This window comes from Pongo abelii, chromosome 7 (genome assembly GCF_028885655.2).
Source record: "Pongo abelii isolate AG06213 chromosome 7, NHGRI_mPonAbe1-v2.0_pri, whole genome shotgun sequence".
Taxonomy (NCBI): Eukaryota; Metazoa; Chordata; class Mammalia; order Primates; family Hominidae; genus Pongo; species Pongo abelii.
Window position 1 is genome coordinate 24,805,078 of NC_071992.2, and position 27,129 is coordinate 24,832,206.

At 53.4% G+C, this 27,129-nt stretch overlaps 2 protein-coding genes across 6 annotated transcripts in view; one reads left to right on the plus strand and one right to left on the minus strand.

Annotated features, from left to right (window-relative positions):
* On the plus strand, positions 1-24,311 carry RHOBTB2 (Rho related BTB domain containing 2). 2 transcript variants are annotated; one of them, NM_001133916.1, is given in 10 exon segments: positions 1-42; positions 8,543-8,744; positions 9,491-9,594; positions 10,079-10,264; positions 10,847-11,865; positions 12,112-12,230; positions 14,675-14,825; positions 18,775-18,863; positions 19,723-19,828; positions 21,351-24,304. In NM_001133916.1, coding segments are annotated over 10 exon segments (2,205 nt in total). In that variant the 5' UTR covers positions 1-31; the 3' UTR covers positions 21,569-24,304.
* The window catches only part of TNFRSF10B (TNF receptor superfamily member 10b), a 48,704-nt gene continuing 45,819 nt past the window's right edge, over positions 24,245-27,129 (minus strand). For 2 of the 4 annotated variants that reach the window (XM_054561344.2, XM_024251130.3), the window contains one exon: positions 24,245-27,107. In XM_054561344.2, the coding sequence (XP_054417319.2) occupies positions 26,794-27,107 (314 nt within the window). In that variant the 3' untranslated portion in view covers positions 24,245-26,793. The remainder of the gene's footprint in view (positions 27,108-27,129) is intronic. The other 2 variants (XM_063726585.1, XM_024251129.3) reach the window with 1 other exon arrangement.

The window sequence follows — 27,129 nt, forward strand, 5'->3', positions numbered from 1 at the left end:
AGAGGCTGTAGTGTTCCAGGAGAGGGGTGCCATGAAAGCGCGGTTAGTAGCCTGCAAAGTGTTGAAGGGTAAAGCTGCGTGTGAAGCAAAGGGAAGGTGCAGGTTGGAGGAGGGACTGAGCCAGAGGGTATGCGTTGGGCTGGCACTGGGGAAGGGCCTTCAGAGCCCCAGGGAGAGCAACGCTGGTGGGACTGGCAGGGGAGCCTGCTGCGTGTGCTCTTTGCTAAGAGCCAGGATGGAGGTTTCTCTTTCCCCAGATAAGCCTCCTGTTCACAGGCAGGCATCTGCCTGGCTTCAGGAAAACAGCAGCCGCGTGACGGCCTGGAGGAGGGTGGTGTGGGGAGGCATAGAGGGGGTGCCTTCTGGGGACAGGTTCCAGGGGCTTATGTCACTGGGGAGGTGGGTCACAAGACGGATTTGGTGAGGGAAGAGATGCTGGGGTTGGGCAGGGGCAGGAGATTGTAGAATGGAACGTGCCTCCATGCTGCCAGGAAGCCCTTGGGCTGCAGCCACGCGGCCGGGCACATGGCAGGACATAGCCAGATCCACCAGCGGAAGCAAGCTTGGGATGCCAACAATGGGGGGGAGTCAGTGCTTAGGCTGAACTGCTCCTCGGAATCACACCAGTGTTTCCAAGCTGCAGCAAATGGGCAGAGAGGGCTGGTGTGTGTGTGTGTGTGTGTCTGTGTGTCTGTGTATGTAACAGAATGGAAGAGGCAGAGAAAGAAAGGCCAGGAGCTTTTGTCTCCCACCCAGGCCTGCCTTGAGAAGTCACCTGAATAGAGGAAAATGGACTCCTCAGGGCCTGGGGTGGGAGGGCGCAGTGAGGGGAGTGGGAGGCTTCCTGTGCTGTGAGACGCTGCTGCCTGCCGGGTGCTAACAGCTGGGGACAGGGATGGGCATGAGAAGGCCCAACAGCTCCTTGCTTGCTGGTGGGGAAGCCTGGCCTCTGGGAATGGCCCTTTTTTCCAGGATCTGGCATTGGAGAGCTGGGCAAAGATGAAGGGACGTGGCAGATCCTTGGCTGGGGTACCAGGCGCTGGAGGCTGTCTTGAATAGCAGGAGTGGGGTGCCCGGGGCAGTCCTGGCCAGGGCTGGCTGGGAAGAAGGCCTGGTTTTAGCCACAACTGGGGCACAGGCCAACGGCTACAGCTTGCTGGTAGTCTGCCCCTCGTGCAGCGTGGGGAATGCTGCCACCTGAGCTGTGAGTAGTGAACCGCTGGAGCTCCTCGCAGGCTGGCCTGAGGAAGAGGTCTGCAGAGGTCCCCAGACAGCCTAGGGTGGGACATGGATGGGGCGGCTTGACAGTGACAAGGGGCTGCAGAGGATGGGCTGGGGGGCACTGGTTGGAGAAGGTGGGGACTTGGAGGAACTCTGATGATAAGAGGGGACTGACTGGGGCGCCCACCATGACAGCCCTAGAGGTGAAATGATGGGGAAGGACTTTGATTTGGAGAAAGGCTGAAAGAGGGAACTGCATGCAAAAAGCAGGGCTGGGAATTGAGGGAACCTCCCCAGCAAAGCTCCTGCCTCTGCCTGAAACAGTTCACTGAGTGTGAGCGGCGCAGGGGCTGTGGGGGTGCAATTTCATTTGACACCCACATTTTTGTCCAAGTCCCTTCCTCCCCAATCAACACTACACCTTGGAATTCACACAGTCCAGCCTGGTTGAGGTTTCCAGGCTGAGCTGGCTTTTTCTCCCAAGGCAGAAAGGGCATTGGTTCTAGCTTACAGGCCGAGCAGCCACCCTCTCCTGCTTCATGACTTTGGGTGGAGGGGAGTTCTGTCTTCCTGCTCCTTGCTCCACCAGGGCTATGCTCCTGCCAGGACAGGTGAAAGGCGATGTCAGCCGGCATCTGGCACTCAGCTGGTCTCTGGAGGTGGGTGGAGGGAACATGGTGTCCATGGGAGAGACCCTGGCCTGCCGTGGGAATCATGCAGAGAGCTCGTGTTATGATTTTCTCTGGCGCAGGGGCTCTTTGGCACACAGAAGATGGGGTAAGGCTCTTCAATGCCAAACATGTGGAGGAAGAACATATGTGAGCATGGTTTAGTTTCTCTCCTAAATATGTATTCAAATAAGTACTTTCTGGTTTATGGAGGGTGATTTCTAACCAGAAATGAGATGTAATTTCTAAGCAGAAATAAGTAGCACTGTCAGTCATTGTTAACCTCTTGGCTAGCTCTGAGTAGATTGAGAAAGGGGGGAGAAGCATCCTCCAACAACCGAGCACTTCCTGTACACTGACTAGGTAGGTAGGCACGTCGATCACAAACACCTTGAGGGACAGCTTCCATGTATATGCATTCACAGATGAGACGCATGCTTCAGACAACACAAAATTCATTTTTAACCCGGCTTTCTTTTGGCAGTAAATTTCTCTTCCTAATCATATTTTGCATAAACTAATATTAGAGTGGATTTGCATTTTCAGAGCACAAGATGGAGGAGTGGTGGAGGCGGTTCAGGTGGGCGGTGTGCCGGTCTGGGCTTTAAAAATTGTCCAGAGGTAACTGAGGAGATGAATCAAACCAGACTGAGCTGACTACTGTAACGCTAGCAGTCAGGAGCATCCTGGCTGGGCATGGTGGCTCATGCCTGTAATCCCAGTGCTTTGGGAGGCCAAGGCAGGCGGATCACCCGAGGTCAGGAGTTCGAGACCAGCCTGGCCGAGGTGGTGAAACCCGGTCTCTACTAAAAATACGTAAATTAGCTGGGTATGGTGGCGTGCACCTGTAGTCCCAGCTACTTGGGAGGCTGAGGCAGAACTGCTTGAACCCAGGAGGCGGAGGTTGCAGTGAGCCAAGATTGCACCACTGCACTCCAGCCTGGGCAACAGAGGGAGACTCAAAAAAAAAAAAAAAAAAGATTATCCTGATAAAACCAGCCTCGAATACGGAAAGTGTCTTCTAGGGACCACTCAGGTTATAGATGTTATACCTTAGAATCTCTCTATTTTACAGAGGGGTAAATTGAGGCAGAGAACCCAAAGAAGGCTTAGGGACGATTTTCGAGGCTACTGTCTTCGTGGTGTTTCTTTCAGAGATTAGCAGCAATTACTGAACTCCATGAGGCAACAGGAGCGGGGTGGGATGGAGGTGGGGACCGGCTGAAGAAGGCCTAGGTGGGAGACAGGTAAGGTGGTACAGGTACCCACCCCACAACTCATTAAGGGCCATGGAGGGAGGAAGGCTCTCAAGTGCCACGAAAATTCCCAAGGCAGCAGAGGGCTTGTATGGAAACGCCGGTTATGCGTCCCTACCCACCCCCCGCGCCCCCCCGCCCCCGCGACTGCCCCTGCCGTCGCCTACCAGTGGGCAAGTGGTGGGGGCCTGGGTTTACAATCACACGTTCTCCTCCAACTAGCATCCCCTCCAGGGTGCACTAGGATGCCTCTCAGAGGTTCTCCCCCGCCTCCCGAAGGAAAGGGGAAAACCCCGTGGGCGTCCGGGGAGGATTCGCGCCTCGCCAGGTGGAGAGACCGGCACCACCCAGACCCGCGAACCAAGACCCTCCCTGCGGCGTCCCTGCGGGAGGGGCGGAGGAGCGCGGGCGGTGGGCGGGAGCGGTGCGGCGGGGCGGGGTCTGCGGGGCTTCCAATCCCCTTCTTCCCCCGCCCGCCCCCTCCCCGCCCCCCGAACGCTTTCCACCAACCGCGCGCGGCAGTGGGCGGGGCCCGTCACGGCTGTCGTCTTGGGTGCGATTTTTTTCTCCCCCTTTTTTTACCCTCCCGTTTTTTTCTTTTCTTTTTTTTTCCCTATCCTTTTTTTGTGAATGAAAAAAGGAGGTCGCGAGCGGTCCCTGGGACTGCAGCGCCAGGCGTCTTCACGGCAGCGCCTTCGCCGCGGGCCCGGGCGCGTAGCGGCGGCGGCCTCGCCCCTCTCCCGGCGCCCCTGCGCGCCGCCCGCAGCCTCCGCAGCCCGGCTCCGCGCGCCGCCGTGACATTGGGCGCCCGGGGCGCGGGGCGATGCTGATCCGGAAGGGGCAGCGGCTGCAGTGCAGCGCGCGCGTCCGTTCCTGGGCCCACGTCCGGCCTGGGCTGCCCTGCTGGAGTTTCTGAGTGGCTGCGAGCTGGCCGGGAGGCTGGAGCCCAGCAGCTGCGCGGCGGCGCCGGTGTGGTCCCAACTTGCAGGCGCGGAGGGACCCCTGACATTTCACTAAAATGAGCGTGCTCAGCAGGAAGAGATGTGTTCCTCACGCTAGAAGCCACCCCGTCACATGTAGTGGTGTAAGTAGATGGCTGCTTGCGGTTATGGCGGGGTGGCCAGCAGCCCTTGCAGACGCGCCGCGCCGCCCTCCCGGCCCTGCTGCCCCCCTCGCTACGTTCCCTGGGCCCCGCTCTTCCCTGGGCTCTGGCTTCGGCTGCTGGGTACAGCGGGGCTGGAGACTAATCCTTTCCGGTGTTTCTAAGGAAAGGAAGATGGCTTGATTGCCTCGGCGTGTCGTGCCCCTCCCCCTTCTCGATGTTTAAAAATTTTTAAATTTCTATTTTGTGTGTGTGTGCAGAGTAGCGTATCAGAAAAAAGGAAAAACAGTCCAGAGTGGTGGAAGTGATTCTGTTAAGAAAACAAACGCGAAACAACAGTGGAATTGGGGTGTTTTGCGGGCGGTTCTGGAGCTGGTTCTATGAACTCAACTCCATTGCAGTCTATATAACTGAGTTCTGTGAAACTACTGGGGAGATCCCTGGCGGTGTTTGGTGATGTGTCCACATTTTAGGTTTGAGGGGGCTTATCTGTGTTTAGGCTTGCATTTCTTTAATCTGACCATTCAGGGTCCCTTTGGGCCTTGCTTTCTGTTGGATCTGCACGGGGCTTCTTGCAATGCCAGCGACCCCCGTGGGAGCCTCCCCGAATTCGGAGTCCACTCTCTCTTTGTTCTTCTCCTTCCAATTCTCCCTTCAATCCATCTCCCTTGATTTTACCTTCATTTTCAGGATTTTCCTCCCTTTCCCATTTTGTAAGATGATGTGGGATACTGGTTGCTAGGAGACAAGCCAGGCTCCCAGGGAGATTCTGTTGTTTCCTTGACAACCAGACTAGGGCAGCCACAGATGAACAAGCCTCCTATCAGCTGTGGGAGGGAAAGGGGCCCTTTCTGAGCTCTGCAAAGAGTGTGTGTAGGGGTGTGGGGGTGGGACTGGGAGTGCACGAGGTTTGTAGCTAATTTCAGCACACCTTGGGTTTTGGCTTGCACCAAGTACAAAGAGCTGGGAGAGCGGTGGGCAGGAGGCTGTTTTTGGAGAGGGGCACAGGGATCATGGGACAGGGATGGAAGGAACACATACCAGTGACTTTGCGATTGTCATGGAAGAGGAGTGAGTTGGGGGTTGTGATGCCCAGGGCTGGGTGGTGAGGAGGTCATAGTTTATGGAGGTTGATTGAGTGGGGATGAGGCAATTGTAAGGGAGAGTCTGGAGTCAGGGAAGAAGAGAGAGCCGGAGGGAGAAGGGAAGTTGAGAAGCTCACTGAGTGGGCTCTATCACCATATATCAGCAATGAGTGGGCTGTATCACCATACATCAGCAATGATACAACATCAGCAACATCCTAGGGCAAAAATTATATTACTCTTGGCACACTCTCTCCAGGACAGGATCCTCCTTTAAGACAGGCCTGATTAGACTAAGAGTTCTGCCAGTTGAATTGGGCCAGTCTGTATCTTAAAGAAAGATATAATTACACATATAGATATGCAATCTAGCATTATATAATACCACATTACATAAGAAGACAAATACCTCCTTTTAGCCCAGCCTCTCTTGGCACAAATTAACCACAGTTCAGGAGACTCTTCCAATGTCTTCATACCCATTTCCCAGAGGGGGAGACTGATGCCCAGAAAATATAAGTGATGCCTCTTCCTAGTTAGGACAGTGAAGTTTGCCAGTCAGGCAGTTGGGACAGGGTAGGAAGGGTGAGATGATACAGAGAGGCAGCTGAAGGACAAGCCGGGGACGGCTGAAGGGGCTGGGGAATGGACGGAAGGGGTCGCGCAACCCAGCAGGTCTGGTGTCTAAACTCATGGCACAATATTTGTCAATTTCCACTTGTTGATTGGTTGACCCCTGCTTAACCCTAGAGGTGACATAGCACAAGGTGGGCAGCAGTGTTTTCATCACAAAGTAGCTGAACTTGGCCCAGCACTGCTCTGCTGGTGTCCTGGCATTACTCTCACTGTCAAGGTGTTCCTGAATTTGAGAACTGGCACCCCTCCATTAGGCCTCCTCATTCCCCCACTTCTGTCTACAGACCTACATGCTGCGAGAATCGAAACTTGAGAAAGAAGCTCTTTTGGCTCTTGGGTTTTAATCTTTATCCTCCAGCTGCACATATTTTGTATTTGGGATTATATCTGTTTTGGTATTCACTCAACAAAGCAGAAACCACAGCCCAGATGCCACCTTCTGGCGCCAGCACATTCCTCAACTTGAGATCAGGAACTGTCAAAGTGGGGTTCCCGGTCCTCAGCTCAGGAGAAAGAATTGGGAGGAGGAAGCCTGTGGTTAGAATAACAGTTCTCTGAGCCAGGTGTGGTGGCTCACGCCTGTAATCCCAGCACTTTGGGAGGCCAAGGCGGGCAGATCACTTGATGTCAGGAGTTTAAGACCAGCCTGACCAACATGGCGAAACCCTGTATCTACTAAAAATACAAAATTAGCCGGCATAGTGGCACACACCTGTAATCCCAGGTAGCTGGGAGGCTGAGGCAGGAGAATCACTTGAACCCAGGAGGCGGAGGCTGCAGTGAGCCAAGATCATGCCACTGCACTGCAGCCTGGGTGTCAAGAGCAAAACTCCGTCTCAAAAAAAAAAAACAAAAACAAAAAACAGTTGTCTGCTGAGGGAGGGTAAGGAGAGAGAAGGGATGGTACAGTTGCCCTGGAGACCACAAGGGCACTGCGTGGAGACCCCGTTGAAGGGTCCAGATCCTGTAACATTCCAAAAAGGAGAAGGTTGTCTCATTGAGAAGTCCTTGCTGCACTTTTTGCTTAGGTTGCTGAGATGCATCCACTCGCGCGAATCCCAGTTGCTATCGTTACTTGGATATTTCAGTCTGCATCCCTGCATGCTGGCATCCAGTTACAGCCCAGCAGGAATGGAGCCTCCCTGTTGCTGCTGGTGGCCTGGCTCTGGGCTGGATGGCTCAGCAGCCAGGGTGCCTGGGCAGCCGCCAGCACTCAGAGCTCAGCCTTCCTTAGCCTAGGAGGGATGACTCTGGGCTGCTAAAGCCCCCTCAGACGACTTTCATACACACAGGGAATGTGAGTGGGGTGGGCAGATGACGCTGGCGAAACCAAGCTTCCTAATCACGCTGGCCCTGCCCCTGCTCCCTAATCCCAGGAGGGTGGATGCCGAGGCCAGGGCCTCCTGGCGACAGATTTTTAAACACCAACATGACATCTGACTACAGAAGTGCCTTCTGTTTGTTCATTCAGGCCATCCCTCTCTGGGGATGGACAAGCCACTTCCTCTCTGCTCAACATCGAAGGCAACTGAGGCAAGCATTTGCCCAGAAATTCAGGCTCAAGTTTCTGATCCTTTGCTTTCTGGCAACCCCATCACCCATGTAGCCAGTTTAGTGAACATCACCTAGGAGTGCCAGCTGCCTGGGATCTTCAGCCTGAGGATCATCCTCCCTAGGAATGGGAAGGGCAGAAGAGGGTGGAGGTGGATCTCACTCTCTGATGCTGGGGGCAGGCTGGTGGGAGGACAGCCCCACATAGGGGAAGTAGAGGCCCATTGGCCACTGACTGTATCATCACGGGCCTGTGGTTCCCCTCACCCCCATCTGAAAGCTGGACCCATAGCTAAGCATGACACATGGGCAACAGGACAGACCCAGAGTAGAGAAAGGGAGGCCCCTGGGCTGGTCAGGTGCATCCAGGAACCTCCCTATCCTAGAGAGGCTGGGAGGAAAAGCTCTTGCATGTCTGTAAAGGGGTCTGGGGTCTGGGGTTGAAGCATGCACTTAGGCAGGCTAGGGCTTGGAAATCCACCAGCACCAGAGAGGGCAAGGGAAAGAGGAGGCCAGGAGAGCTGCTGCCCAGTTCTGACAAGTCCATTACATTTTAAAGTGCCCTGCCCTCAGGCATGCTGGGAAGGGGTGGGGACCTGGCCAACTCTGCTTCTCTCGGCTGTTTGTTGTTCTGCTGCCACTGCTCTGCCGGGGAAGGAGGAGGAGAGCAGATGAGGAGTGAGCTGCCCTGTCTGGAGAGGGGACAGGGCAGGGCCTCAGCAAGCTCCACTGGTGATCTCGCGCAGGTCTCCTTCATCCAGATGCACAGCTGGAGGATCGTGGGAGCAGGAAGGGGACAGGTGGCCCATCTGGTGACACTGCTCCTCTCAGCCTGAATGGGCTCCTGGCCCCTTGGACCCTCGCAGAGCTCTTGCCCAGAACGTTGCCCACTCCTTCTTCCTCCTGTCAGCTCCGGGGCTTGCAGATTGGGCAGCCTGGCTGAGGAGAGCTGCGGGTGCTGGCCCTGGCCCACGGCGAGCTGGCATGCCATGCCGTCCTGACCGCCTCCCTCCTCTCCCTCAGGTCCCATTTAATGGATTCTGACATGGATTATGAAAGGCCAAACGTAGAGACCATCAAGTGCGTTGTGGTGGGGGACAACGCCGTGGGCAAGACCAGGCTCATCTGTGCCCGTGCTTGCAATGCCACCCTCACCCAGTACCAGCTGCTGGCCACGCATGTGCCCACAGTGTGGGCCATCGACCAATATCGTGTGTGCCAGGAGGTAAGGCTGCAGGGCTACCTGGCTGGGGGTCCACGCCATGAATCTGGGCTTGGGGGCTTCCTGAGGCACAGCTTGGTGTCTCCAGAGCTCACGGGAGCCCTCTAGGGGTGGGACAGGGTGGGGTGGGGGCAGCTGAAGAGGAAGGAGCCCCTGGAGAGAGGTTTGAGCCAAGCCTGCCCCAGGCAAGTGTCTCTGGCTGGTTGTGTTTTCAGGGACTGAGCTGGTGCCTGGGATTGCAGCTTTGTCTGGGGTACTGCAGTGTATGTAGTCACAGCCCTAAGTAATGGGGAGCACTGCGGGGCTGGGGCTTGGAAGAGATACAAGCTGAGAGGAGCAAAGAAGCTGGCAGCTGATAGCAGAAGACCAGAGGCTCACAAACATGCAGTTTGCAAGGAAAGCCAGGAACAAGCGTCAGCTCCCGAAGAGGCCCCTTCCACACCCATAGCAGTCCCTTAGGGTCTCTTCCACCCCCTTAGGGTCTCTTCTACCCTCTTAGTGTCTCTTCCACCCGCTTAGGGTCTCTTCCACTCCTGGTCGGCTTGGAGGCCACCCTTGTTATAGATTCTACAGAGATTTCACGTGGATGAAAGTTGTGCAGGGTACACAGTGGGCGATGCCAGCCCTGTCCCTCCATCCCCAGTGCTGTCTGGGGCTCCCAGGTGTCAGCCGGCGCTTATCCTGAGCTGGCACGCAGAGGGCCCCAAAACTGCTGCCTTCGAGTCCTACTCTTCCTCCCCTGCCCCCAGGTGCTGGAACGCTCCCGAGACGTGGTAGATGATGTCAGCGTCTCTCTGCGCCTCTGGGACACCTTTGGAGACCACCACAAAGACCGTCGCTTTGCTTATGGGAGGTAGGGAAGGCCTCTGGCCGCCTGCAGAGAACGAACAGGGTGGGTTTTTTCCTGCTTTTCCCAGGAACCAAGCACCTCTGTAAAATTTCAGCTGGCAAGAAGAAGTGGAGAAAACAGCTCTGGCAGAGCCTCGTGGGGGCTGGGGCAGCCTGGGGCAGTGAAGGGAGCCTGGGCCCGGGATCAGGAAGCCTGGATTGAGTTCCAGCTCTGTGCCTAGTAGCTCTGAGACGATGTTTCTCAGCTGCGAAGTGGTGAAAACGGCCATTTCTAACTCACAAAATAGCTGTGAGGCCAAAACAAGTCTTGAGCTCTAAAGTGCCACATAAATTGGAGGTATTGTGATTATATGTTTTGTGTCAAGAGCATGTGAGCAGATACCTAAGCCAGGTGTGGGACTGCACAGGGCTGGGGTGGGGCAGATGTTCCAGGACCAGGTAAGCTACTGCTTGCTTCTCTGCCTGTAACCTTACTCTCCCACCCGCAGATCTGATGTGGTGGTTCTGTGCTTCTCCATTGCCAACCCCAATTCCCTCCACCATGTCAAGACCATGTGGTACCCAGAAATCAAACACTTCTGCCCCCGAGCACCTGTCATCTTGGTGGGCTGCCAGTTGGACCTGCGCTACGCTGACCTGGAGGCTGTCAACAGGGCTAGGCGACCCTTGGCTAGGTAGGAGGTTCTGGTACCAAGGAGACAGACATAGATGGGTGCCTCACCATGGCTCCCTGCTCAGCCCTGGGGGAATTCCACTGAGCCTCATATCTCTCCCTCCATTTGGAGCAAGCTTGCATTGGGAGTCAACAAGCATGCTTATTCATTCATTCATTCATATACCTGTTGTACACCTCTGGTGTGGGCAGTGCTATGTAAAGCATCATGAAGAAAAACAGAGAGGAAGAGGTGATATTTGCATGAAAAAGTCCTATAATTTTGCTGAGGGATAAACTAAATATGTGAGCCTGTTAAATACCCATGTGAAGCATTGCCTGCTAATTGCCAGAGAGGCAGTGCTGTCACAGCTTTGTACTGGGGAGGTCACTGGGGCCTGGCATAGTAGGGAAAGCTTTCTGGAAGAAAAAGGGCTTGGGGTGGACCTTGAAGGAGCTTGATGGGATTTGGCCAGACAGAGCAGGGCAGGAGTGGGTGGGGATTGGCACCCAGATCCTGAGCAGAGTCCCTCCAGCCTGTGGAAGAACAGGCAGCCTCCCTCCACCGCCAACACAAGCTTGGTTTCCTTCTTGAACCTACCAGGCCCATCAAACCTAATGAAATCCTGCCCCCAGAGAAGGGTCGGGAGGTGGCCAAGGAGCTGGGCATCCCCTACTATGAGACCAGCGTGGTGGCCCAGTTCGGCATCAAGGATGTCTTTGACAACGCCATCCGAGCTGCACTCATCTCCCGCCGCCACCTGCAGTTCTGGAAGTCCCACCTCCGCAATGTGCAGCGGCCTCTGCTGCAGGCACCCTTCCTACCCCCTAAGCCACCGCCCCCCATCATCGTGGTGCCCAACCCTCCCTCCAGCAGCGAGGAGTGCCCCGCCCACCTCCTGGAGGACCCGCTCTGCGCGGACGTCATCCTGGTGCTGCAGGAGCGGGTGCGCATCTTTGCCCACAAGATCTACCTCTCCACCTCTTCCTCCAAGTTCTATGACCTGTTCCTCATGGACCTGAGTGAGGGGGAGGTGGGGGGCCCCTCGGGGCCAGGGGACACCCACCCCGAGGACCACCAGGGCCACCCTGATCAACACCACCACCATCACCACCACCACCATGGGCGAGACTTCCTACTCCGAGCAGCCAGCTTTGATGTGTGCGAGAGCGTGGATGAGGCTGGGGGCTCTGGTCCTGCTGGCCTCCGTGCTTCCACCAGCGACGGGATCTTACGGGGCAACGGAACAGGGTACCTGCCAGGCAGGGGTCGTGTGCTGTCTTCCTGGAGCCGAGCTTTTGTGAGCATCCAGGAAGAGATGGCAGAAGATCCTCTCACCTACAAATCCCGGCTGATGGTGGTGGTGAAGATGGACAACTCCATCCAGCCGGGGCCCTTCCGGGCTGTCCTCAAGTACCTGTACACGGGGGAGCTGGATGAGAATGAGCGTGACCTCATGCACATTGCCCACATTGCTGAGCTGCTCGAGGTCTTTGATCTGCGCATGATGGTGGCCAATATTCTCAACAACGAGGCCTTCATGAACCAGGAGATCACCAAGGCCTTCCATGTCCGCCGGACCAACCGGGTTAAGGAGTGCTTGGCAAAAGGCACCTTCTCAGGTATGGAACAAGCTTGAAAAGCAAGGGGGTTCTGCATTGGTACTATTAGCATTGCCTGTCAGTCTCAGCTCCTGGTGTCCTGGAGCTGCGGCTGCCATGCTCTTGAAGCCTGGTTTTCCCCAGCTGGGAGCTGGTTTGTTCTGTGCCCCGAATCTTCTGGGTTCAGGAGGAGGCTCTGTGGCTCCCCTTGGGGCTTGTTCTCCCACTTTCTTTCACCGGTCCTCCTGTGATGCTTCTTCTGGACAGATGTGACCTTCATCCTGGATGATGGCACCATCAGCGCCCACAAGCCCCTGTTGATTTCCAGCTGTGACTGGATGGCTGCCATGTTTGGGGGGCCATTTGTGGAGAGCTCCACCCGGGAGGTAAGGCTGAGGATGCAAAGAGGGGAAGGAGGGAGTGAGACATTTGCACCCTTTACATCTGAGGCACTGCCATTCAGGCTACTTTCTTCATAATTGACTGTGTGCTAACCACAGGGTGATGGGCCCAAGAGAGGTTTATGAGGTGGTTCCTGGAGCTAAGGATTATACGATACACCAGGAAAGGGAATTACACTAACATCTCAACTTGAGAGTTTAGAAAGCACTTTCAGTTCATTATCTCATTGAATTCACACGCAACTTATACATATGCCACTCCTACCGGATATCTAGGAAAGGGAGCCCCTGAGAAGTTAAGTGACTTGTATGAAGTTGGAAGTAGAGTTAGGACTTGAACTCGGGACTTCCATTCCTTGGCTCTTTACGTTGTACCTTACTGCCTCCCTGACACACCTGCAACAACTGAATCCATCACTGTATTAAAAGATAGGTTTTATTATGATTGAGGCGTAGAGAGGCCCACAGATCGCAAGATGGCTATCATTGATAAGACAACTTGTTACAGATCCCAAGAAGAGGGGGCATGCCACACCACCATGGCTGGGGGTCACATGAGGAAGCTCTGGGGTCAATCAGGAGGCAGAGGGTTTCCATGGGAGGGAATGGGTGAGGCAGGTTGAGCAGGTTTAGGATTAGCTGGTTTGAATAATGTTAGCCGGCTCTGGGGCCTGGAGGCTGTCTCTAGTTGTCTGTCACCTGGCTCTAGGGGGATTAGGGCAGGGGAACAGTGGCCTGGAGTATGAGACCCCATAGGGGAGGTAGTGGGCTGTGGGCTCTGGATTGGTTGGTTTGCATATGAAAGGCACGCTTGCAGGCAACTTCTTCACTATCCCTAGGACCTGGCCAGCCCTGAGGGAGGCAGTCTCTATAGGGCCAGCAAGGCTTTAGTTGTCAAAGCATCAAAATACAGAAAATAGGCCTAGGGGGTGGCTCACACCTGTAATCCCAGCACTTTGAGGGGCTGAGGTGGGAGGATTGCCTGAGCCCAGGAGTTTGAGACCTGCCTGGGAAACACAGACACCGTCTCTACAGAAAAAAAGAAAAAAAGAGAGAGGAAAAAAAAGAGAGAGAAAGAAAGAAAAGAAGGAAGGGAGGGAGGGAGGGAGGAAGGGAAGGAAAAGCATACTTAATAGAACCACCTGCCCCTCTAATCAGTGCCCCTCCAGCTGTCACGATGCCACCACTTTCTCATGCACCTAGACTGGAAACTTAGGGTTGGAAGAAGCCTATCAATGTGTCCTTAGAAATATTCTCTTAGGTTTGGTCTCTTTTCCATTCCAAGCAGAGTAGCCTGGGCAGTAGCCCTTGGTGTTCTCTGAACTCCTGGACCTCAATTGCCCATCACTAAGTGTCGTCGAAACTTGTAGTTAACGAGGTTTGACTTCGTGCAAGCGCGTGGAGTTCTGAACGTCCACACAGTTTCCCCTACTGTTCTGTAACTGCTTCTGAGTGCAGGGACTGGGTCTTTTTCCTTCTGCCAAAAACCCTCTCAGCGCCAGTCTCTTGGGAAATGCTCACCAAATGCTTGAATGAAAAACAGAACCAAGCATGAGGCTGCATCGCATCCCGTGATGTGGCATGTGCATTTTCTAAGATTTCTGGGAAGGAAGTACTTAAGGAAGGCTAAGTAGAAGTGTTGGGAGTTGGTCTCTGAAGTGGGAGTAGGATTTGGATATACAAAATGTGAGACTAGGAGTTCTCACAAGCCCCAGGGGCCTGCCAGCCCCAGGCACTTCTTGGTACTGTAGACGCCAGCTTTCAAGTTCTAGCCAGTTCCCAGCACAGCCTGGAGAGCCTGATGAGACGGCAGTTTGTGTTGCAGCACTGCTCTCAAGAGATCCTGGAGGCCCAAAGCAGCAGCTTTGAGCAGACAGAAAGAAATCAGCTGCCGTGGGCCTTACTTATTCTGTATCCCACTTCTGTTTGGTGTAGGGATGGGAGGGACTGGGGTGTAGGTTGAGGTGACCAGAAGGCCTCCTTCAAGCATCCCGCGAGCAAGAGCCGCTTCCAAAGGGTGCCAGTGAGTAGTATCCGGGTCCCTTTGGAAGAGTTTAGAAGCTGGACGCTATGGCTTGTGCCTACAGTCCCAGCTCCTGAGGAGGCTGAGGCAGGAGGAATGCTAAAGACCAGGAGTTCAAGACCATCCTGGATGGCATAACCAGACCCTGTTTCTAAAAATAAACACATAAATGATAGTAGAGGCCTGTACACTGGTGCTGTCAGCAAACTGGGGCTCAGCACAGGTTGTCGCTCTAGGGGCCAGGTCTTCTCAGGGTCTTCTCAGCAGATACACATGCAGCACAGGGAAGGCTGCCTGTCTGGGGGAGCCCAGGTGTGAGGGCCAGAGCTCGTCAGTTTCTCAGGGTTCAGTTCATCTTCTCCTAAGCAGGATCTCATTGCTGTCCGCTCATTCCTTCCTGCCCCAGGTGGTGTTTCCCTACACAAGCAAGAGCTGCATGCGGGCCGTGCTGGAATACCTCTACACCGGCATGTTCACCTCCAGCCCCGACCTGGATGACATGAAGCTCATCATCCTAGCCAACCGCCTCTGCCTGCCACACCTGGTTGCCCTCACAGGTAACTAAGCAGCGCACTTGGGGATCTCCCCGCAGCAGAGGCCAGGGAAACCCCAAGGTGCAATGTTCTCCTCTCACCTCTCTCCTGGGGGACAAGCTGATGTCCAAGGGACTAAGCATACATGAAATGGAATCTGTTGAGGGGCACAGAGTTCTGGATGAGGACACAGAGTGAAGAAGGGTGGTGCGGGGCATGTTTGATGGGGTCACCTGAGAGGCTGTCTCCAAAGGCGATTTAAACCCAACGAAATGGAACATGAGGCTGGGCACAGGGGCTGATGCCTATAATCCCAGCACTTTGGGAGGCCAAGGCGGGAGGATCACTTGAGGCCAGGAGTTTAAGACCAGCCTAGCCAACATGGTGAAACCCGTCCCTACTAAAAATACAAAAATTAGCTGTGTTTGGTGGCAGGTGCCTGTAATCCCAGCTACTTGGGAGGCTGAGGCAGGAGAATTGCTTGAACCCGGGAGGTGAAGGTTGCAGTGAGCTGAGTTTGCGCCACTGCACTCCAGCCTGGGTGACAGAGTGAAACTGCATCTCAAAAACAAACAAAAAATGGAACATGACAGTGCTTTACGTTCTTTGCTTGGCTTCATTCACTTGGACAAGCTTAAGAAGTCAAAAAATAATAGAACACAATTCCCACATTTCTACCCTGTGGTTCTCCTCCTTCTTCTTTCCGTTTATTTTTCTTCTTCTTCTTTTGCCTTTTTTCTTCTTCCCCTACCTTTGACATCACCTTCTCTTCCTCTTTCCAGAAACAGCACACAAACATCCCTGCCACTCCTTAGTCCCTGCACGGATTGTGCGAGCCGGAGCTCAGCTTTTAGTGTGGACCAATCCCAGGGGCTCTCTGAGTTGGAGCAAGAACTGAGTCATAGGGGAGAGCCAGCAGCAGGCAGTCTGGGTCCAAGGGGCCAGGGAAGAGAAGTGGTGCTTGTGGGGTGAAGGGAGCTGGGGGCCAGAGACCCAGGCAGGCAGACAGCTCTTGTTCATGTTGGAGTTGGCATTTGAGTTGCTAGTGGTGGCAGCATGGGTGCCAGTGCTGGTGTTGATGCCGAGGTTAATATTCTTGCATAGGTCGGGGGGCAGAGAGGAGATCCTCACATACTGAGTTGAGATTCAGGGAAGAACCCAGTGTCAGAGCTGCTGGGGTCCAGGCAGATGATCAAGATCGGGGCTCAGATATGAGGGAAAACAGCAATCCTTTGAGGAAAAATGAATGATAAGGTGGGGCTGGGTTACGGAAAGAAGGCAGAAATCATTGATCAGAATCAGAATATTAACAGCGGGGGCTGCAGTGGGAGTCCAGGGTCCCCAGAAGGGGATAAAGGGAACTTTGGGGCAGGTAGCAAGAGAGGCATCTAAAGATCCCAGTGTATCTTGTTTTGCTGTCCATAAAAAAATGGTGTGATCTTCCCAGAGCACATATAACTTCAAATTCCTAGATGGAATAATTCCACTTTTAAAAGACTATCTCCAGAGAAATGACCCAAAGGGGAAAAATGCAGAAAGGTATTTCTAGAACTTCATTTCATCATGGCAGGCAATTGAAAGCAAGTCACAGAAAAACCGTTGGTGAAGCACACACAGGCAGTTTTCACATGGTAGTCATTAAAAATGTTAAACTGGACTGCTGCATGGAAAGGCTTATTGAAAATAATGTTAAGTAACTTTCCATGAAATTATCATACACACTAGGGAATGTATACAAAAATGTTTATATCTGCCTTGTTAAGGATCAGTGGAAGACGTCAAGTTTTATATAATTGGCGATGGTTTAAGTTTTGTGAGATATGCTTCCTATGAGGCCATTAATTCAAGCTGAAAACTTTTATTGTTCAGTAGAACACAGATACATAAAAGCACATTAAACATATGTTCAGGTTACTGAATTATTATTGTTATTATGTTTTTTTAGAGACAGGATCTTGCTCTGTCACCCAGACTGGAGTGCAATGGCCTGATCGTAGTTCACTGCAGCCTCAAATTCCTGGGCTCAAGCGATCCTCCCAACTCAGCTTCCCAAGTAGCTTGGACTATGGGCCTGCCTCATCACACCCAGCTAATTTTTAAATTTTATTTATTTATTTATTTATTTATTGACACAGAGTCTCACTCTGTCGCTCAGGCTGGAGTGCAGTGGTGCGATCCCAGCTCACTGCACCCTCTGCCTCCTGGGTTCAAGCGATTCTCCTGCCTAAGCCTCCTGAGTAGCTGAGACTACAGGTGCACATCACCACACCCAGCTAATTTTTGTAATTTGATATGGGGTTTCGCCATGTTGGCCAGGCTGGTCTTGAACTCCTGAACTCAAGTGATCCACCTGCCTTGGCCTCCCAAAGTGCTGGGATTACAGGTGTGAGCCACCGCACCCGGCCTAATTTTTAAATTTTTTGCAGAGATGAGGTCTCACTGTATTGCCTGGACTGGTCTTAAACTCTAGCCTCAAGTGATCCTCCCATCTCAGCTTCCCAAAGTACTGTGATTACAGGCGTGGGCCACCAAGCCTGGCCTAGTTTAATGAATTATTATAAAGCAAAATAATCACGACCTATGTCAGGAACTAGAACCTTGCTGGCCACCAGAAGTCCTCCACCTCTCCCTCCTCTCTCACAGACCCCTCTGTCCTCCCTAAGAGGAAGCCCTTTGCCTAGTACTCCTTTTTTATGGTACTTTTTATGGGCACAGTTCCTTACTTTCCTTTATAGTTTTATCATCCAAGTGTGTGTCATTAAACACTACAGCATGGTTTTTTACATTATTTTTTACTTTTATTTTTTATTTTTGGAGATGGAGTCTGTCACCTGGGCTGGAGTATAGTGGCGTGATCTCGGCTCACTGTAACTTTCATCTCCCACGTTCAGGAGATTCTCATGCCTCTGTCGCCCGAGTAGCTGGGATTACAGGCACGTACCAACACGCCCGGCTAATTTTTGTATTTTTAGTAGAGACTGGGTTTCACCATGTTGGCCAGGCTGGTCTCGAACTCCTCGCCTCAAGTGATCTGCCAGCCTTGGCCTCCCAAAGTGCTGGGAGTATAGGCGTGAGCCACCGTGCCCGGCCGGTTGTGTGTTTTTGAAGTATTATTATGATCTTTTAGATTTGAACATTCTTGATTGGTTTCAATTAATTGCAGTTATCCTCGCTGAAGCTCAAATCCTGCACTCTTTGGCTTGATTCCAGAGTCTTTCGAGCTTCCTCTCTATCTGGAATGATGGGATGTTCTAGGTTCCTCTTGAACGTTCTGTGCCCCAAACCTGGAATCAGCCATTTCTCCAGGAAGTCCTGGTTTCTTGTGTTGGAAGTGGAACTGGTATTTGTGTGCACTAGGAATGCTCATTGTACTGGGATGACTGTTGTTTCTAGGTCTTTTCTGTGGGCAGAACTGGAAAATATATTGATCTTTTTAAAGATACCTTATGAGTTTATACTTCTAATTAAAATTCAGAACCAAGGGTGTTTACTTCTTCAATATGAATGTTTTAACTTAAAATACAAGGTTAGTACACAATTTGTTACAAAATTTAAATTAAAACAAACAACTAGACTTAACTCCTAGTTCTGTCTCACAGTTCTCAGCCTTTTTCTGTCATCAGCAGACATGAGGTTTCACACACTCTCCCTTTTGTATCAGAGGCTGGTTCTGTTGGGAACTTTGACCCTACCTGTATCAGATTATGTTGCAGGACATACGTAGTTTGAAAAATCCTCTTAGATAATTCCAATGTCCTCCTTCTCTTCCTACCCTACCCCGTTGAGCTCTTGCTCTCATCCCTGGGGTCCCCCTGGTGGCAGCAGACTTCGTAGCCTGGGGCCTTTCCTGGCCTGTCGGGACCGGCCCGGGCCCTGGTTTTCCTCACCCTGCAGTGAGCTGGGGGACGTGGCGGGGCAGGGTGAGCACAGGTCATGTGCTTCTTCAGCTGATTGGTGGCCATGTGTGTCACAGAGCAGTACACAGTGACTGGGCTGATGGAAGCGACCCAGATGATGGTGGACATCGATGGGGACGTCCTTGTGTTCCTGGAACTGGCTCAGGTATTATGGCAGGGGAGGGAATCTACAACAGTCTCAGTTCTACACTCTGCCTGCCCATTGGCTGTGAATGGGAAGGAATGGAAGGTGGTCTATGCGGGAGAACCTGTCATCGGACTGGGCTCTTTGACTGCGCGGAGCCCATCTCCTCCTCCATGCCAGGAAGCAGCTGGGGAACTCCCTGGTGTACCTGGAGGGGAGCTGGCCAAGCGAGGAAGGGATGAGGCTTTAGGCAGCAGTAGGGCCGGGGAGGGAACCCCAGGCTCAGGCTTACACATGGTTGCTGCCTGCCTGAGGTCATTTAAGGGGCACTGAGGACTCTCCATCTGAAATTAACCGCCTCCTCCCTTAATCCCAAACAAACAAGCCAAATCTCCCACACTGGCCTTCACAGTGCCAGAAATTCAGCCACCAAAGATTAGCGTGTGGAGTGGAAGCACGGCTCACGCAGGGCTTGCAGACACCCCTGGGAAGGCAGCTCCCTCAGCTCATTGTCAGTGCCTCCGTGCAGGCTGCCTTGATCCCGGATGCGGAGGAGAGGGAAGTCACGTAGGGTGAGATCTGAGGAGGGCAGATGCAGTATGAAGCCACCACATAGGGCTCTGGTGTCTGCAGCGAGGATGCCAGGAGTGGGCAGAACAGAGGTGAGACGATGGTGGTGCTGGCGGTGGTGCCAAGGAGCCTGAGGCAGCATCCTCCTCCTCAGTTTTGTGTGGCCTTGCCTCTGGCGCAGGCTCTCTAGAACTGCAGGGCCTCTGCCTGCCCTGCACCAGAGCTTCAGCTCTGAAGGCAGCTGGAGGTGTCTATGCAGACCCTCTACCCTGGGGATTTCAGTACAGACGCTCTTCCCTTCTGTCCCCAGTTCCACTGTGCATACCAGCTGGCCGACTGGTGTCTCCACCACATCTGCACCAACTACAACAACGTGTGCCGCAAGTTCCCCCGAGACATGAAGGCCATGTCCCCAGGTAAGCATCGGGGCCAGCCCTGGCAGTACCTGCTGCCCTCCCCTTAGGGGTCCACAGCTCCCCAGCTCCCACGTAATCCCAGGGACCCAGAGGCTGCCAGTAATCCTTGACCTTGTGGCTGGGAGCAGCCTGCAAAGGAGCCTCCAGCCAAGCCAAGGGGCCCCAGGAAAAGTGCTGGCCTGGAGGGCAACTCACCCTGCCTCTCTGGGCTTCTCATTCTCAGAGGTATGAAGAGGATACTGGACTAGAGTTGGTAGATTTCAGACTTTTCTGGACAGAATACCATAATAAGAAATGCATTTCATCTTGTGACCCAGGACACATATAGGAAAATATATACATCTTTTTAATGCTGCTCATGGCCCACTAAATTGATGGTACAACCCAGGAATGGGTACAGGCCACAGCTTGGACCACCCAGGTCTGGGCATCCTCTGAGGCCTCCTGTCTCTTCTTGATTAATTTCTTAGGCCCTAGAACTTAACAGGAACTGCACAGGCTCCAGGGAGAGGTGTCCCTGGCCTCCCTGAAGGGTCTGCCACTCTTTCCATGGGGTACTCTCTGGGATCCCTCCACTCTGCCGTGACCCTCCTCCCTGCTGCCGTGTTTTTGCTGCATGCTGCCAGGTCTCCACCCCGATCTCTCCTTTTCACTACTACAACACTTAAAAAAAAAAATTACTTATTTATTTATTTTTTTGAGACAGTCTTGCTCTGTTGCCCAGGCTGGAGTACAGGGGCGCAATCTCGGCTCACTGCAGCCTCCGCCTCCTGGGTTCAGGCGATTCTCATGCCTCAGCCTCCCGGGTAGCTGGGATTACAGGTACCCACCACCATGCCTGGCTAATTTTTTGTATTTTAGTAGAGACGGGGTTTCACCATGTCACTCAGGCTGGTCTCAAACTCCTGACTTCAGGCAATCTGCCTGCCTCAGCTTCCCAAAGTGCTAGGATTATAGGCGTGAGCCACTGCACCCAGCCTAGCATTTTCTTTCTAAAGCACAGGTCCAATAGCATCACTCCCTGCTTCCAGACCTTCCATTGAAACAGTAGTCTTCCATGGACGCCCATGCCCTGCAGAATAAGGCCAGCCGTTCCTCTGGGCTACTGCTGTGTCCCGCTGTGTCCCGACTCCATATTCTCCCTCGGAACCTCAGCTCTGGCCAGAAGCTTCCACTCTCATCCCCTAACCATGCTGGGTATCTCCTGGCCGACATTCGCTTACCTCTTCTCCCTTATCCTTCGCCTCTGTTTCATTCCCAACGCACAGGAAGCCCTTGTCTAGATCGCCCCTGTCTTGGGAAAGGAACCCAGCTGGAAAGGCCTTCCCCAGTGCTGACTTTCAGCCCTGCTCTTTGGGCTTCTTGCTTGCCTCGGAGGCTCATGTGCCGTGGGTCATGGGGATGTGTTGGGGGCCGGGCTGGAGGCCTGCTGCAGGCCTTGTGGTGGGGTGAGGCTGGTGTCCCACGTTCCTCTTGTCCCTCTGCGTCCTTTCTAACCAAGCTGCGCTGCTCTCTGCTCCAGAAAACCAGGAGTATTTCGAGAAGCATCGGTGGCCACCTGTGTGGTACCTGAAGGAGGAAGATCATTACCAGCGGGCACGGAAGGAGCGTGAGAAGGAGGACTACCTCCACCTCAAGCGGCAGCCCAAGCGGCGTTGGCTCTTCTGGAACAGTCCATCCTCCCCGTCTTCCTCGGCAGCCTCCTCCTCATCCCCGTCTTCCTCCTCAGCTGTGGTCTGAGATGCTGCCACCTTCTTCTGACCCTGCTGCTGTTGTCCCCATCCGCCCTCACCCCTCTGCTCTTCTGCATCACCCCATCCACCTTACAGGGACCGGGGGGCCCACATAACCAGGACCCAGAGGGTGGAGCTCTTCTTACCAGCCACCGTGGCTCAGCCAGAGAGGAGCTGAGCCCTGTGGAGCAGAACGGGAACCACCTGCAGAGGTCCCCAGACCCAAAGCAGGACAGGAGACAACTGCTTGGAGGAGCGAAGAGCCCTGGCATTTTCTCTCTGGGTTTGAGAGCCCTAGAGTCAAAGGGAAAGCCTCCCAGCCTCAGGGCTTCTCTGCGTGTCTTGGTCGCTGCTCTGGCCAGGGAGGCAGCCCCACTCCCAGCAAGCAGAAGTGATCCTCGAGGGTCCTGCCCCTGTTGGCCATGTCTTTCCACCGATGGACTTGAGTGTTGCATTTGTTTTGTGGGCATTTCCACACGAAGCCTACTCACATCCTCACTGGAGAAGTCAGGGTAGAAATTGAGCCTTCAGAGCCCAACTCAAGGCTTCTACATCCTGGGGTGCAGCTGCAAAAGGCCAGACGTGGAAAGGCCTGTATCCCGCCAGCGTCCCTCCATCCCAGGGGGCTGTGCTGGCACAGACCTGAGAATGGGGACACAGGTCATTCGGAGCTCCGGGCCTGGAAGCAGTGCCTCTTGGTGCAACAAGAAACTTCTCCCTCACCCCCTCCTTTACCCTCAGATTTGGAGATGGGAACCAAAGGAAGCAGCTGGGACAGGTGGAGAAGGAAGTAGGAAAAGTAGGAATGAGTGGACGGCGACCCCATGCTCCTCAGGGCCCTCCCCTGCCTCTGGGTGGCACTGCTTTTTATAGGGTGGGGCAAAATTAGCAAAAAACAAAAACCAACGATAACCAAACTGAAACCAAAACAAAAAATCACCAACAAACACTCTGTCCTCTATCCCTCCAAAGAATGAAAATCAGAAAAAGCCCCTGCCTAGCTCACATTTCTATAAACAGGCCCCCATGATGAGGAGGTGAAGATTTAGGTTGCAGAATCGACTTCAATGCCTTTCAGGAAAGGACTCGGCACTTCTCTGACTGCGGAGGCCCTGACCCTGCCAGCTGGCTCCGAGGGCAGCACAGGGGCCTGGCCTCCAGAGGGCTGGTGATTGAGGGGCCCGGGCTGGCGGCAAAGAGGGGTTTGGTCTCGGGGCTCAAATGGCACCAGACTCTTGCTTTTGTCCATCTGGAGACTGCAGGCTCCCTTCCTTGCCCTCAGAGGGTGCTTATAGTGGGTGTTTTTGGGGGGCTGCAATAGGGGCCAAAGGTCAGGGAAAGGGGCACGGACCTGTAGTGAAAGGCCACAGGACCCAGCCTTATTACTGCTGGGGTGGGATAAGGGGAAGGAGAAGAGGGCAAATGGAGCAGGAGGAAAAGCAGAGTTGGTCTAGAGAGGAGGAGGGCGGGGCTGGAGGAATGTGGGGGATTGAAACTAGCTCCCAGCCCCCATGGGGCAAAAGCTGGGCCACAATTGCCCCTTTCCGTTTTCTAACCCTGACTCCAATTTCACCACCCACACCCTTTTCCTTTTTAGGTGTAAAAGATGGAGTCCCACGGAGGAGGGGCAGGGCCAGGAGGCAGTGGGGCTGTGGGCTCAGAGCTCAGGATTCGCCTTACCTGAGAAAGATGTTCTAGCTGAGAGGGCCTGGCCCTGGGGTGGGCTTCAGGAAAACGCTGGTTAGGCCTGGGATTGAGCTAACCTGAAACAAAGGCAGCCGGCAGGACCTAATGACCAGAGGTTAAATCCTCATCAAGAGAGACCAGGCGGCTGGAGGACAAGCGGCTCCAAGTCTGGGGGAAGCCATGTTGTCCAGCCCCAGGCCCCTCCAGGACTGTGGCTGCCTCCCCTCCACGGCCTCCAGGGCGGCTGGCTGGAAAGCCACGCGTGTGCTGCCCTCTACAGGCTGCTCGGCCTCCCTGCAGCTCAGCGCAGCCCAGGGCTCCAAGTGAGGCCCAGAAGCCCATGGGCAGGGTCGGGGGGACGGAAGGGGGAACCCGGAGCACCTCCACCTCTAGGGAAGGTGGACAGCGTGGGGGCACGCCTGGGCCTCCCGGAAGCTGTGGACGAGAGGGAGAGCGGGTCCTCCAGGGCAAGGGGAAAGGGAAATAGGTCTCCTAGGTGCCTGAAGGGCTGAGCAACCTGGGTACCCTGGTGGGGATGCAGGGAAGGCCGGGGCAGAGAAAGCGAAGGTCGGCCCAGGGCTGTAGGAAGCCGTAGGAAAGTGACCACGGGATTCCCTGAGAAACAGGGCCGGCCCCCAACTTCAGGGACCCACCACCCCTTCCCCGAGAGCTGTCGGAACCAGATGCAACCCGGCAGCCCAGAGAACTCTCCTGGGAGGCTGTGGGTGAGCCAGGCCAGCACTGGTGTCCCTGTCCCCAGAGGGAGGAGCAGGCAGGAGAGAGAGGGGAAGGAGGTATGAATCCCAGTCCCCAGGAACCTGGCTCTTTAAACTCCGGGGAGTTGGATTCAGGAAACTCCCAGGAGGCCAAGCCTGAAAACAGAGGGGAGGGAGGAAGGAAGGAGTCCCAGCAGGAGTACAGCCCTGGCTTCCTGTCACTCAGAGCTGATTCACAGGAGGAGGGGAGGTTGGGGGGCGGGAGACAAAAACCACACCTCTTTTTATATAAGGTTTCATATTTAATTTGGTCATGGATTCATAAATACATAAGTATTTTGTACACAATGTGCTTCCTTGTATTGTTTGTATTATAACATATTTCAAATAGGGACCTTTGACAGGGCAGAAGCATGAAAGGACACCAACCACGAGTGACACACTACACTATGGCTGTCCTGTGTCACATGCTATTTGGTCTGGGGATATAGCAAAGCCTAATGTAACTAAACAACAAAAACCCCCAATTATTTCATGTTGTCAGGAAGCTTACTTTAAAAGAATAGCTTGGCCTGGCTGGTGGCTCACGCCTGTAATCCCAGCACTTTGGGAGGCCGAGGTGGATCACCTGAGGTCGGGAGTTCGAGACCAGCCTGACCAACATGGTGAAACCCCGTCTCTACTAAAAATACAAAAATTAGCCAGGCGTGGTGGCGGGTGCCTGTAATCCCAGCTACTCCGGAGGCTGAGGCACGAGAATCGCTTGAACCCAGGAGGCGGAGGTTGCACTGAGCCAAGATCGTACCGTTGCACTCCAGCCTGGGCGAGAGAGTGAGATTCTGTCTCAAAAAGATTAAAAATAAAAATAAAAGAATAATCTTAAACACTGATAAGGCTGACACTCTAGATGTATCTTCTAGGAAGGCCTCTGTGGAAGGGACAAGGGAGCTGGGACCGGACTGGCTCCTTCTGAGCCCTGAGGCTGAGCGTCCTGCACAGAAGGCCCAGCAAAGGCAAAGACCAAGAGGCAGCAGCACGCTGTGCCTTCCAGAAGTGCAGGGGACAAGGCGTGGGACGCCAGATGGAAGTCGGAGAGGATGGAAGTGCAAAGACCAGAAAGGCCACCCCCTCCTAAATCTCCACAGACACAACAGTCTGAATGTGTGATCTTCAGGCAATTCTAACTTTGTCCCAGCCAAACCAGTCCCGGAACAAAACACACAATGCCTTGAGACAGAAAAGACCAAAAACTCCTGGAATGATTACCTGCATAAATGATCCTTCCATGACTGAAATACTATGGAGAAGAGTTTGCTGGAAAGAGGCTGAAATGGTTACTGAGGTCTTAAAACAATAATAGAACAGGACACAAGAAGAAAACCTTAATGCGTCAGCCATTCTAGGTCCTGTTGCCACAGTGTTTAAGAATTGACATTTCTGAGATGAGTCAGATGCTTACAGAGCGGCCAAGGTCCTCAAGTAGGGAATCTGTACCCTAAAAGGCAGCTCAGGGTCTCAGGGTGACAGATAACCAGAAGTGAGCCGGGCCATCTACTCCTGAGATGGCAACCATTTCACGCTATTCTCAAGCACCGTCTACTCTTCCCCCTTGATGCCATGGCAGACGTGGGAGACAGATTTTGTCTTCTATCTCCTGAGCCCAAACAGGGCTCAGAATTCACTTGGGATATGACATAGACCCTATTGTTATGTGTGATCTAACCCATCTGCCTCCGTCCCAGCCTGTCCATAGATGGGGGCTGCGGGTGCAAATGAGACTGCCAGGTAGGGACCGGCCATACACAGGACTTCATGTGGATCCAGTTTTCTTTGGTCCCGACTCATATGTAAACAACTATCTATAAATAATACTCATATACTTGTAAGGTTGTCCAGTTCAAAAGACTGGCCCCTGTAGAAGTTGCCAGTCATTGAAACCAAAGTACGTCTGAGGGAGGGCTGGAACCCAGACAGTGACATCTTACAGGGGACTTTTTCTTCTTCCCCCATTGTATGTCTCCTCCTTTTATGTTTATCTAATCCATTCACATAACTATGTAAACACGTACATTTACTAAAGTTTCTTCATGTTCGTAAAATAATAACATACAGAATTATAAAAGTAGAAAGGTAAGGCCAGGCATGGGGGCTCACGGCTCTAATTTCAGCACTTTGGGAGTCTGAGGTGGGCGGACTGCTTGAGTCCAGGAATTCGAGACCACCCTGAGCAACATAGAGAGCCCCCATATCTAGACAAAATACAAAAAATTAGCCAGGCGTGGTGGTGCACACCTGTGGTCCCAGCTATTTGGGTGGCTGAGGTGGGAGAATCACTTGAGCCTGAGAGGTCAAGGCTATAGTGAGCCAAGATTGCACCATTGCACTCCAGCCTGGGAGACAGAGTGAACTGCCCCGCACCCCCAGCCAAAAAAAGGTTCATATCATATAGTATCAAGTGAAGTCGGACATCAACTGCGTAGATGGATCTTACAGTGTAGCCCAAATAAATAAATAAAGCATTTACATTACGATAAAAAAGTGCCGTGAAAACCATGACATCCCAAACCAAATCTCAAAGTACACACAAACATAGAATGATCCAGACATTTCCACAGTGTCCTTAGTATCACATTCAGCTTATAAAAATAATTCCAAGTGCAGTGAAAAGTTACAGGATGTTCCATCCACTGGGTGATGTTGGATGGGAGAGTTTCTTCCAGTACCGGTCATGTGACAATTGTGGCACTTTCCTACTGACTGGAGTCCAGTTGGGCTTTTTCCAGAAAAAAGGTAAACCAGGGAAGGTCTGACTTCCTGAAGGGATTCACACTCAGGACATGGCAGAGTCTGCATTACCTTCTAGATACATGAACTTTCCGGAGCTCAACAAGTGGTCCTCAATCTTCTGCTTGGCAAGTCTCTCCCCCATCGCCTCCAAGGCATCCAGCAGGGTGTGAACAGAGGCATCCCGCCCGGTTTTGTTGACCCACTTTATCAGCATCGTGTACAAGGTGTCCCTGTGGCCCGCTGCCTCAGCTTTAGCCACCTTTATCTCATTGTCCATGAGGCCCAACTTCCTCATGAGCGGCTCCCAGGAGTCAAAGGGCACCATGTCTGCAAAGTCATCGAAGCACTGTCTCAGAGCTGGTGGAGAACGCCACAGAGA